At 40.2% G+C, this 13,446-nt stretch overlaps 1 protein-coding gene across 1 annotated transcript in view; it reads right to left on the reverse strand.

The window, feature by feature from the left end:
• homer3b (homer scaffold protein 3b) overlaps window positions 1–13,446 on the reverse strand; it is a 52,445-nt gene that overhangs the window by 20,301 nt on the left and 18,698 nt on the right. The window contains exons 3-5 of the mRNA XM_084954403.1: window positions 5,180–5,336; window positions 2,939–3,070; window positions 2,387–2,494 (exon numbers count right to left, since the gene is read on the reverse strand). Of these exons, the coding sequence (XP_084810529.1) occupies window positions 2,387–2,494; window positions 2,939–3,070; window positions 5,180–5,336 (397 nt within the window). The remainder of the gene's footprint in view (window positions 1–2,386; window positions 2,495–2,938; window positions 3,071–5,179; window positions 5,337–13,446) is intronic.

A 13,446-nucleotide genomic window follows, 5' to 3' on the forward strand; every position in this document is an offset into this window, starting at 1 on the left:
GAATTTTCCCACACAGCCATCTGTGGGGTTTACAGAGGATAGTCTGAAAAGGGAAAACAACCAGTGAGAAGCAGATCTCTGGGTGAAAATGCCTTTCTGTTGCTGTCAGAGGTCAGAGGAGAATGGTCCAAATTTGGCCTAAAAAGCACCTAACCGTGAATCCATCCCGTCTTGTATCAATGTTTCAGGAGGCTGGTGGTGGGGATATTTTCCTGGCACACTTTGGACTCCTAGGTTCCAACTCAGCATCGTTTAAATGCCACAGTCTTGACCAAAATCTCTGAGGAATGTTTCCAGCGCCTTGCCGAATCTACCCAAGAAAGAATGAAGGCAAAAATGGTAAATGGCCTGTATTTGTATAGCGCTTTACTCAGTCCCTATGGACCCCAAAGCACTTTACACTACATTCAGTCATCCACCCATTCACGGGGCTTGAACCGGCAACCTTCCGATTACAAGACAAACTGCCAACTCTTGAGCCACGATTGCCCAACACAACACTAGCGAGGTGTACCTGATAAAGTGGACGGGGAAGTGGCGTAAGACTGTGGCACTCCAAACATTTCTATCAAAAACTGTGACTATAACCTCCTAAAGAGCAGATTGGGTCTGCAGCAGAACTTAGCACAGTAATCTTGGCAGATTTGTGACAGTGGAGATTTTGGCTTTAACCTCAGCAAACATCACAAACCCGTTCACCTGGTTTCAGAACAGACCCTTCACATCAGCTTGTGTGCAGGTCTATTAGGTACCAGCACACAAATTTAACAAAGGTTTACCATTAACTGTCACATACTTTGATAAAATCCAGCTCTTTCCAAGAATTAATGCTCTGCTTTGCTGTAACCAGGAGTGTTTTCTCTCAGCCTCAACACACTATCAGCTCTTATCTGAGAGTCTCAGTGGTGAGCTTGTGGTTGGCAGCGTGACTCTGCAATCTCCCGGAGCTGCCGAGTGGCTCTTTGTTAAGACTTACGCTCAGTGCACACCTACAAAAGCATAAACAAGCACTTTACTCCGTTTTGAATCTGCATTGCTACAACATCCAAAGCCGCTCTCAACTCTAACACTTGGCAGAAATAAGCAATGTACAAAGGCTGGCAGAGCAGCTCTGAGACTTCCAAATGTTTGCAAGAGATACTGTTTCCTCCATTTGAAAAAGAAAACAGCAACTAATAAATCACAGCTTCTATAAATACCACTCTGTGCCTTAGGCTCCAGCATACAATGTCACAATGGAGCAGCTTTTGTGAGATGACGGACATAAAATTTCCACCGCTGACAAACTTTCACTTCTCCACATGAACCCCTGACTTATCGAGTTCACCAAGAAACTGCCTACTGTGGCAGGACAAAAGCTGCCCATTGTCCTTTCAGCAGCAGCCAGATTCTCTTCAATTATAGATGATTGAGCTCCCACCTCCATCCACCCTTCTTTATCCTCCGTACTTCGGATCTGTCATTCTTCTTCCTTTCTTTGAGTCCCAGCCATTACTGCCCCTCTGAACACCTTCAGCGCTCGCATTTCTTTTTGCCTCCATTTTTCATGCATGAAATCTTTTAATGGAGTTAGCCGGCAAGAGAATAATGGAGCAGCCAGATGGGGATCATATAATCCCTCGTGATTCTGTATATGTTTAAAATAGAAACAAAGGCACAGAGTTTGTCGGGATATTAGCGCTCTGCTGTCATATTGGGGCAAAGGCCACGGAGACCATCAAGTCTGTTTAAAAGACACACAGTAAGTCTACTACTTGAACCTGCTGTCCATGGTTTAATGTTCTCTCGGAGATTCTTATAGATGTGTGTTTAATGGTTTAAAAGAAAACAAATTATATCACATTTTCCTCATTTTATTGTAATGATTTATTAGTTGAAGCAAAACCACGCACACTATTGTTACATAGTGAGATCTCTACCACTCAACAATCCTCCCGGCAGCCCAAAACAGCGCTCATCTGGGACGCTAAAAGCATCTAAAAGCTGCCTTTAAGCAGCTCAGCAGACAGATGTTTGCTCAAAAACCTGCCTCGGCTCCTCAGGATGACACACAGGCAGTTGTTTTTCCCTTCCCTTCACGAAAAAACAGTTCGTGTGCCCAACATGTTTGGAAAGTGAACTTCCACACCAGCAAGTAGAAAACCTTTTAAGCAGTGATTTGTGTTTTGTTTGGCAAGACTGCGTGCATCCCTCCCTCGTCGTATAGCTGAACGCCGATATGTCTTTGATGGTAATTCTCAGATCTGTTATGATTTTTAGCTGCTTTCACTTTGATTCTTGTGAGATACGGAGTTTCGATTTTCTCCCTCTAGGATGCTCCAATCAACCAGAGTAAGAGGACAGCGTGTCTTTTTTAGAGATTTAAGCAAGTGCAGCATCGCTTTACCTGTGGAGCTGCGATGTTGAGTGCAGGGTTGGCCAGTTCAAACCTCTCCTGGGATTTCTCTCTGGCTAGACGGGCTGCCTCCTTCACCTCCTTAAACTGCTCAGCAAACTGCAGATTGAGGAAGAGAAAAGACAGAAATTACACTCGGTTTGAAAACGTCACAAAGCTTCCTCCTGGAGAATATCTAGAGTGTCCGACCAATTTATGTTCTGGCACTAAAGTCTGTCTGATCTCGCAATAAATTATCTAAAGTGCTAAATCTAGTAAATTAAACTCCCTTTAATTCATTTCAGGTAAACAGAGAAATCTTGAAGATGAATGAACGTCACCAAAGGAAACACTGCGGTAAAATGAAAATGCACACGTGTGTTGTGGATGCATTTTAAATATAATCTGAAAGATGTTCAAAACCAAAGAGAAAACGCTGCCCTTGATCATCACAGGAGTGTCCTCTACTGCTTCACAGTCCTCTTTCTTAAATCTCCTCTTTGTTTGCGACATCTAATAAATTAGTGACGCTCTGAAGTGTGTGTGTGTGTGTGTTGTGCTCACCTGCTGCAGCTGCTGCTCTGTGGAGAAGCCTAGACCGTAAACGGTGTTGGCCCGGCTGTCTGCCCACTGGCCAAACTTTTGGGAGGTTTTGGTGAAAGTCATGTTGGGGGTGACGGTGCTGTTGATGATGGCCTGGCGCCACAGAGAGTAAAAACAATAAATCACATGAATAAAGCGCAGAAAGATCCCTGAAGGAAAAGTGGGCTATTTTTTGTGATAAATAAAGCAATGCTGCCAGAAATGTAGGACATAAATAAGAAAGAGGCACAAAAAAGATGTTAAATATGTTGTGTTTGATATGTAGACTGGAGCACATGCAGACTACATCTATAAAGCATACAGAGGACTTACAGATAAACATAAATCTGAGATATGAAATATTTGGGTTTTTTTAATAAACCAATCAAGGTCAGGGTGGATGATCTTCACCATCATAATTAACTAGTGAGATGTTTGGCACTCGTCAAGTTATTTCAAAAGTCTGTTTTCCAAGATCCCTTTCGGGGATAAATGATGATATACAAATCAAACAGAAGAAGGACATTAATAATTACTGCCAACAAAAAACGATTTTTCATTTGTACAAACTGAGTGAAAAGAGAGCATCTATTCACTGTAGCTCATCACAGCAAACAGGGCAGTGTGTGAGCAACAATCACAGCATCACCAAACGAATCATGTGACTATAATCCCTGACATTAAAAATAAATTTGTGTCACATACAGTTGCAATCAGAGACAAAAACAACCTATAACCAGGCCACGGAAAGCGAGCTACGTGAAAAAGCTTGTTCTGTTGTGCAACGATCTCTTCTGTAATATTCTCGAGTGAGCAGTCTGATGAGGTGAATTTGTTGCCAAATGATTTCTTTATTCTCTTCTCCAAAAGCCTACAGTCTCAGGGTGGCAAATTGGCACAACTGGCTGAAAAACAACAAAGTGCAGCGTTTTCTCTGAATTTCTTTCACTAACAAGATATCCTGTTAGGGGTACTCCCAGGTGCTTCAGCGCTGCTGTGGAGGTTGCATTACCAATGTGGGTGCGTTAGAGATTTTCTGCTGACGATGGGTGTGTTTGAGTAATGCAATCCCACCCAAAACAGCCACAAAGCAAACAGATCTTCTTCCAGTGCTTCAAAGAATCTCATTTGCTAAATAAAATGCAGGAGAGGAAAATATAATACTCCACAAACAGTGTCTCTACATCAGTGCTATACTAGTACCAGATGAGGAAAATGCAATTAAGATAAAAGTAAAGTAAAATTATATTTATACAGCACCTTTGAAGAGAAGTATCACAAAGTGCTTCACAACAAAAGTGGTGAGTTTTAGCTGCTAATTCACACAGTCCCACACGTCAGGCTTCCTGTATTTAATAGAAATGTTTTCAATAAATGCAGAAACAAATGTTCATAAAATTCATGGATGCTAAAAGAATTGAGAAAGTTTGTTTAGAAAGTGGTTTCCTTTCATCGTAAAAACCTGAGGACGATTCATTGCCTAATGTGCCTCAACTCCAGAGTTTGTGGTAACACGTGAATGACTCAAAAGTGACCCGATGAGGAATTATAAAAGCAAGCAGCAATTTCAGAGGATTAAAAATAAAATGTGGCAAAAAACTGCAGTTCCTCTAATGGCCAAAAATACATCAACTGCATAGATTCCTGTAAAATATCCAAATTACATTGGCGTGTATGTAAAAATAGTCTATATAAGGAGTTTCTCCTTTCTAACTACTGGGGGTCCTCTTTCACCAGTTGTGCCTTATTAAACTATTAGCTGCCAAGCTAGGCTTTACCTCTGTGTTTGTGGTATTGTTGCCTTTTGAAGTTTTTTTTAATGCATAAAATACAGCACATTTAAAAAGTCTGTGCTGAAATTTTATTTTTTAGTCTTATTAGATTTAGCAAAGCAGGTACCGGAGCATCCGTAGAGTCTATGGATGCAGCTAAAGGCTAGCAGCTGAAAAGTCCGCAAAGCACTGCATGATATGACAGTAGCTACCTCCATTGTTTACATACAGTCTATAATAAAACCCATTCATGCATCTGTGTTTGACACCACTCGGCCCGTACAGGATTCTTACAGCCCCCGTGCAGCTTTGCCTTATGCAGTAGAGCTGTGTTCAAATCTGTCCTGGCATTCTTAAAACTATTCCAGATCTGTGTTTCAGTGACGTGAACAGGCACAGATCTGACTACATGTGTACTCTCTGACTGGATTTAAGAGTCTTGGGCTCCTACCTTAGTTCCACCCACACTGATGATCCGGTACACATTCCGGGTGGCATCATAAAAGAAGGACACAGTGACGGCATGTTTGCTGGCCGGCAGCCAGTTGCGTTTGGTGGCCGGGTCGATCTGGAAGACATGAGCTCTGGCACTGAAGATGGGCTGCTCTCTTTAAAGGAAAAGACAGGAAAAAATTAACTTATGACTGTTTGGTGTCACATTCATTAAAAAGCACAGTGGCACGTACACTTACGATTAAAGGGACTCAGTAAACAACTTGAGCATGTTCAAACGACATTTCTACATATCACATTAAAACATTATTTTTTTTACAAAAATGACAAGTTTAATAAGGTCATGATTATATTTGATGTCTGAATTCTGAAGAAAACAATCCTTAAAGCTGTCAACACATCTGTTCATAACTGGACAATTTAAGAATTATTTATTGTCCAAATCTGCCTGCAATCTCTAAGTTTCTTCATGTTTGAAGTGTTATCTGTAAGCCACATGCTTTGTTGCTTAAGGCCAGCAGGAGTTTATATTTACCAACATGTTGACAGAAATAAATCTTCAGTTATGTACCTTTTTCTTAAAATATATTTATACAGTAAGAGAAATGGCATGAGAGGAAGAAGAATAAAAATTGTTATTTATTTTATGAGCAATACAGCATTTAGCATATGGACCATCAAATTAAATGAAAAATGTTTCGGCACATATGCATATTTGCTCGAGTGCGCCTAATTTGTTTATGTATAGTGCAATCAATCATTTTGTAACAACACGTCACTTCTACCGGGAGGTAAATGTATCACCTTCAGCCTGAACTCTTTACTTGTCACTCAGCTCTATCACAGACAGAGAGGGGAGCCTGAGGTCAGCCGTTACATGCCTGATTTCTCAGGAGACGTAAAGCTGTCTGCATGTGACGCTCTCGGCTGAGCCAGTTTTCACAGAGGAGAAACTCTTTAGGGGCTCTGAATATAAAGAGGAGTGATCTTTGGAGCATCACAGAGCAATGTTGGACTGTCACTTTAAGTGGAACACAGGGTCTGTGTGTAGTAAGATACATATTTATATTTTTCAGTCAAACTAGCTGTGGCTGTATTTGCACAGGCTCGGACAGTTTTGACACTTCAGTCTTCCTGTCACTAATTTCATTTGCAGTTAAACTTGCTCTACATTTTATTTATTTATTTTTTTGTTTTTTTGTTTTTTTGTTTTTGCTTTTTAGGATAATAACACAGGAAGAAAACAATATAAACAAAGCACAGAAACCTTGTGAAATACTCACTCGAAGCATTTTATTTACATCATAGGTATCAACAGCAGGAGTCAGCAGTAACACCCATAACCCTCAAAACTCTCTTAAATGAACTGAAGTGAACTGAAATATTGAACGGATCAGGATATCACTCAAGTAATATCAAATGTTTCTATCAAATTACCAGGATGCAATCTTATAGAATATAATTCTACCTTTTTCACTCAATTTTAATGAGCAGCTGGCTTGAAATTCTAACAGAGGCGGTGCTTTTGAGTCTTCCTGAAACTTGGGTGAAGCTAATTTTGGTTGGAGCAGGTTCTTTTTAGCTGGCAGTCGCTGTATAGATTAATGTTGGATGGAATAATTACAGACAAAATAAGGCCATTCTGTTAATAAGTGTTTGTTTTTTGCTTTTTCTGGAAAAACAACTGTAGTCTGAGTTCTTTTCTGATCTTTTTGAGCCATAGAGAAAATTGCAAATTGTAAAACAGTTTTTAGCTCACTAATCTAAGACTATTCCACCTGTATCCACCACAAACAGTGACTCAGTATCATTATTCTTTGATGTAAAACTGTCAGGATGCAAATCATCAACTAAAATACTCCAATCTCTAAATGTGATTGTGTTTCTCACAGACCTTCAGGTCATTCATGCCATCCTGGTGTAATGAGGCTATTGATGCAAATGAAGCTGAAGATTTGCTATGTGCTAGCGGTCCAATTAGCGCCCCGGCCTCTTTGAAGGCAATGACATAGACTCGCTGTGGGCTGGACAATAAGCGACTACACAGGATCTTTGGAGAATTCACGCAACACTACACAGCTAATAGAGTTTGCACAAAGTCAGTGTAGCCAATGAGCCATTCTCATGGAAAGTCAATTATATAGCAACAATAATGAGAATAATGTGCAACGTGAGTAGGCTTTGGTCCTTCTCCAAGCAGGAGAACAGATATGTATATAGGTCAGCAATGACTATATGAAGAATTGTTCCTGCAGGATTTGCTTGGCATTACTCAACATTTGCATACAAACAATAGTTCTTAGTGTTTCAGCACAAATGCTGAAGTACAAGAGACAATAGACAATAGCAGCACCAGCAAGTGAGCAGATTTCTGTCCTTCAGGTCCAGGATGGCTGCAGCAACAGATATAAGGACTATCACTGACTTCTGATAGAAATGATAGTACCCAAAAGTGGATTCAATCAAAAAACAAGTAAGGAAATATCACAGTCCATGTACACACTGGATTTACTGGTTTCATTCCTATTCTAATAATATTCTGACAACTCGCTAAAGAAACACTAACATTTTTTATCCATAAATGTTCCATCATAATGTCCCCAAGGACAGAACAATGTGAGGCACTGATTTTACACAAGCATTCAGAGAGCAGGAACTCCTTTAATAAAAACCTTTAGACCTCAGAGTTCAGTGGGAACTGCTTTGCTCACATTTTTGTGTGTCATGATCCTGGGCCATATTGGCCCAGCATTCTTAGCTTTCTTGTATTTTTGTATTTTGTTCCTTATTTATGCCGTGGTTCCTAGGTTCTGTTAAGATGTTCCTTATTTGATTACCCCCTGTGTGCCCCTCTGTGTATCTGTGAGTCCTCGTTTCCCCTCCTTGTGTTTCATTCAATGTTTTCCCCAGCCCGTTATGTCTGTGCTCTCTCTCCTCCTGTCTGAACCTCTGTGTACTTCCTGTTTTACTTTGACAGTCTCTCGTCAGTATGCGTCATGTTGTGTTCACTCCTGCCCTGTCTCGTTGCGATTATCTGTGTCAGCTGTGTTCCCCGTGTGTTCCCACTTCCCTCGTTAACCCTCTGTGTATTTATGTCTGCGTCTCCCTCAGTTCAGTGTCGCGTCGTCAATGTCTCCTCCCCGAACCTGTGTGTCTTTCTGTGTTCCCTCGGTCTTCTGTTAGTATTCCCAGTTTAGTTCTGTTTCGTTTTAAGGCCTGCAATAAAGCAGTGATTTTGAGTTCAGTTCCTGTCTCCGTGAGTTTTGTGTTTGGGTCCTCATCTGCCTCCACACAGCCAGTTCATGACATTGTGAGGGACAAAAAAAAAAGAAGTCATTTGACATTGATTATTTTCTTTTTCCAACCATTCTGTTTTTTGTTTGGTGACTTGCTTGTTGTATAACCCAAATTTGGCAAAGCTTTAGTTACTAGACAGATGGCCTCACATTCATTTCTAGAGAAATGTGAGGCCAGTTAAAGAGGCGTTGATGGTTGACTCAGTGACTGCACGGTGCCCAGGTCCTCTGGCTGCAAGTCTAAATCATCACCCCTCCACTACCGTGTTTGGCAGCTGGTTTGACTTTTCTGGTATCCTGTTTGTGGCACCGATTACTTAAAATCATGAAATAAAAAGCTGTGCAGTAATAGTTTTCCACTCTGCTACTATATTTGTTACTTAGTAAGTCACTTCAGAGCACTGATAACATTAGACATGGCTACACAAAGAGGAACATTCAGTCTCAACCCTTAATACTGCAACATTTAAGCTGCACTAGTAACAGTTAGTCACACTTGTACAGTTTTTTGTTTTATCAGTTTTTAATATCGTTTCTCTCTGGCAGTCCGTCACATTTGATCCTATTTCTGATGTTGAAGCTACAAAAAATAAATAAATAAATAAATAACCAAACAGCATTTTTTGCAGCCATCTCTAAAACATGGTGGAGGCTCCATCGTAGTTTGAGGCTTTTCAGTCAGTGGCATTGAGGATCTAGTCAAATTGATGGAATGGTGAATTTAGAAAAGTACCTTTAGATTTTGAACCACCGTGAAATTAAATTTGTTATGCACCTAATTCCACACAGCTTTATTTTTCAATGATCCCAAACACACTGCCACTGTAGTAGAAGAAGAAAAACACACAGCGGAACACTATCAGTCAGAGACGGGCCTCCCCAGAGCTCAGACCTCAACATCTGAAGCAGTGCGGAATCATTTTGACAGAGAAGGTAACAAAAGTCCAAAAGTCAGTCAACATCCAAAGAAGAGCTTCGAAGGTCCTTCAAGAAGCCTGGAGAGCGATTCCTGGAGACTACTTTAAGAAACGACATGAAAGTTTGCCCAACACAGTTCTGACTCTGTTGAAGAATGAAGATGGTCACAAGAAATATTGGCTTTCGAGCTCATTAGAATTAAATTACTTGTTTTAGACAACAATCGCTTTACACTCCATTGTTTTACTTGGTTTTCACTGTTTTCACAATAAGTTGATACGTTGAGACAAACATTTACAAATGTATTATTATCTGTGTCGTTACCACAGACCATTGCCCATTTCTGTAGGGAGAAATTCAGCGCTGTTCCTTCTTGTACATATCGTGATTTTTAATACAATATCATTCATTCATGCCCCTTTCCCCTTCTTGCTGGAGTCAGTGCTTGCCCAAACAAATTACAAGCTCATGTAATGCTTTTATTTTGACATTTAACAGGTCATGAAAACAGATAGTAATTCATTTTACACCAAGCATTTTCCTACTGAAAATGGATAGGTGTGAAATCTATTTTCAATCAAGCAAGACTTTTGTTTTGCATATACTGCACTGCCCTACTTCAGCATGAAAACTGTGAAAACTACGTAGGTTTGACGAGAATTAGCAGAGAAACCGATCAAACGATGAATTGATTCTAGCACACTGAAGTTCCAGCTCTTCTTTCATATGCGATCCACTCCTAATTACGATTCTCCATGTGATACTTGAAGGCAGCAGAAGTTTGGACAAATCTTTAAACTTTAATGCAATGCAGAGAATAATATCACACACGCTTAAACTCCATATCTGATGGTCTTGGAGGTGGAGATTTCAAAATAATTGCTTTCATTCCATTGTTACTGCATCACTGTCAGTTTAAATTTATCTGGGATGTGATTTTCCTCCTAACGGAGGTAATGAACCGTTATCGGAGATGTCTGAGCAGTAATTTGAAACTGAGCACGAATGGCTGCAAAGTGAAAACAGCCACGTAGGTCAGCTGAAGTGTATTAAAGCCGTCTTTTTCGCGGATGGCTTCCTTCTATAGAGCATTGGCACTGTATCTATTACCCGTCACCCAGATGTAGCTATCAGGTGCCTCTGTTTATGGCCTCTGCTGCACACAGCAGCCAAGTAATATTTTTCTGTCGCTGCGAGGAATGATTTCATTGGTGAGAAAAAGTTTGAAGGAGACAGACTGCAGAGATCTGTTTTTCTTCTTTTTGGCTCAGTGAAACATTCGATAAGATCTCTCATTCTGTATGTGCAGCCTTATCCTTGAAATTCATATGAATGTTTCTTGGGAATTAATTTATCACGAAGGTGGAGTGTAGCAGCTGGACTCAGGGCTGAGTGCCCCCTTCTCCATGTGGTGTCAGAGCTGGAAGTTCATGTTGTGGATTAAAAGAAACTTTAAATTTCATTCAAGAGCTCAGACACAGCTGCTTTACTCTTCCATCCTCTGACAATGGCGGGAAATAAAGATTTAAGGCAAACTTCAAGTGACTTTATTGTGGCAAGGTGTAATTCCTAACCTACTATTTTTGGCTGTGCATCAAAATCACCATCCAATTCAGAAGCTGCAGACTTGTGCAGTGCATGGATACAGAGTTCTGCAGAAGGAAAGATAAAATGTCCCAGAAAGGCATGAACAGTGATTGTGCCATTCAGGTTTGAATGGCACTCGAGAATTCAGCCTTGTAGCTCTGCTGGCTGACGTCCCAGCAGAGCTTTCTCTCCCGTATCTGCCAGGTTTTGCCTGTCTGTGTTTTTCCTGACTCTCCACTCTGACCCTGAATACATTTTAAAAAAAACAAACAAACAAGAAATGCAGTAGCTGCTTTTATAACAGAGTATATCAGAGTATCCCCAACAAAACAGTGCTTCAAAGATTCCCGGAAACTCTTTACTGCCATTAAGACATTATTTTATAATTATTTATTGTAATAGATTATTCCCATTATAGCTGAAAGAACTACTTAATCAGTTCAACGACAAATATTTCAGTAGTAATTTTTAGTATTAGTATTAGTATTGATAATAAGTTATAAAGGGATTTGTATGTTTCTGTGTTTCTGTTCTTATATATGTTGCATGAAAATTGTGTTGCACTAGCTCTGCTTGTGTAATGACAATAAACTGAAGTGAACTAAATTAAGAGTCTTAAAAATAGCTGTAATTATCACCAGTGCTGTGTAAGTTCAAGCTTTGCAACAGCTGCCCCCAAGTTCAGTTCATTTGGGAGTTGAGGAAGAACATCATTATTCTGAAAACCCCAATTAACTCAAGTCAGAGAGAGAAAATAAATAAAATACAAGGTGTGGCCGAATCAATAATCTGCATCATTCTTAAACAGAATTCTAGGCTGGAGTGAAAGACCACAGAAGATACCGTATTTCCACACTATAAGGGGAACTTAAAATCCTTTAATTTTCTCAAAAATCGACAGTGCACCTTATGTATGAATTCTGGTTGTGCTTACTGACCTCAAACGGATTTTATGTGGTACACAGCGCTCAAAAATCTGTCAAAAAATGTTTTAGTACGACTTTGATAAGCTACGCTTGATGGATTGTCTAAGCATTATGGCTACCGTAGTCAGGAGCCTCTGGGGCCAAAACTCGGTCCGCTTCAGGCCCCAAAGTCAAACGAACACTGCGGCATCACTGAGAGTTACAACTGTCTAAGTTCTTCCATCTTTAATAAAATGATCAGCGTTGCTGCTTTACCAGGTGTAACAAGTAAGTTTAACATCCAGGCACCCATGAGAACAGAATTTATTAAATTTAATTGAGTTAGAAGTTAGCAGGAAGTTAGCTCGCTAGTTTCCACCTAAACATGATATAGCATGTTCTGGCTGAGAGATTAATGAAAAAATGAAAACGTACAGCTCTGCTATCACTTCCAACATATATGAAGACAGAAAACTAAACAGCAGTGACGTTTGTAGGGTTACTAAAGTTGGGCTAGCTGGTATATAACGATGTGCTACATGATCGCTAGCGACAGCTATGTTAGCATAACAAACACAGTGAAGCTGGAGGATGAACCCTATCTTTCCACTCGATAAAAGTTAACGTGAGGGTTCCCGATGGTTTGGGACAAATGCAATTACATGGCAGGATGCTGTAAACAGACCAAACTTCAGTCAGGAGAACTACTGAGATAACCCATCCACAATATGAGGTTAATCATTAATATACTGCAAAAACATAGGAATAGAGCAGCTGCGAGAGAATTCAGCATTAATGACTCAATGGTACAGAAGTGGAGGAAGCAAGAAGAATGAGTTGAGTAAAGTTTGACTTATCTCATTTTGTTTCGCTTAATGAACCTTATAATCCGGTGCACCTTATGGGACGAAAAATGCGGTAACTAAAGTGGCAGAATTTCCCTGGTTAAGAAAAACAAATTCATAAGAGCACTATTAAGGAGGTAGGTGCATCATTGTCAAGGTCTACAGTCCGAGCAGGCGGCAGAGGAGCCTTCATGAATGGAAATACAAAACATTTACAAACAACATGCATAGGCATTCATTGTCAAACACGGTGGAGGTAGCATTATGGCATGGGCATGTAGGGCTGCCAGTGGGAAAAGTCCTTAGTGTTTATTGAGGGCTGCTGACAGAAGTAGCAGGATGAATTCTGGAGTGTACATGGCCGTACTCTCTGCTCACATTGAGTCAGCTGCTGTCAACTGCTCATCACAGTGCAAATGGATAATGGGATATTCTTCAATGTGCACATCAGTCACCTGAATGCACCCCAAAAGAGCAGCTTTTTAGTTATTAAAATACAAAACTCAAAGCAGAGAGACCCACAACTGAAGGCAGCTGCGGTGAAAGCTCCAGCAAAGCAACTCAGGGGAGGAAACAGTATTTGATGATGTCCATGAGTGCTAGCCTGCAAAAGGATTTTAATCTGAGTATTAAAATTAATCCTTATATTTAAAATGATATTAGTTTGTCCAATCATGCAGGACTGTTTTGTTTTGTTTCTAAAACCACTTCAAT

The sequence above is a fragment of the Perissodus microlepis genome, chromosome 15, assembly GCF_051167445.1.
Source record: "Perissodus microlepis isolate ML-2025 ecotype Zambia chromosome 15, ASM5116744v1, whole genome shotgun sequence".
In the NCBI taxonomy this organism is placed as follows: domain Eukaryota; kingdom Metazoa; phylum Chordata; class Actinopteri; order Cichliformes; family Cichlidae; genus Perissodus; species Perissodus microlepis.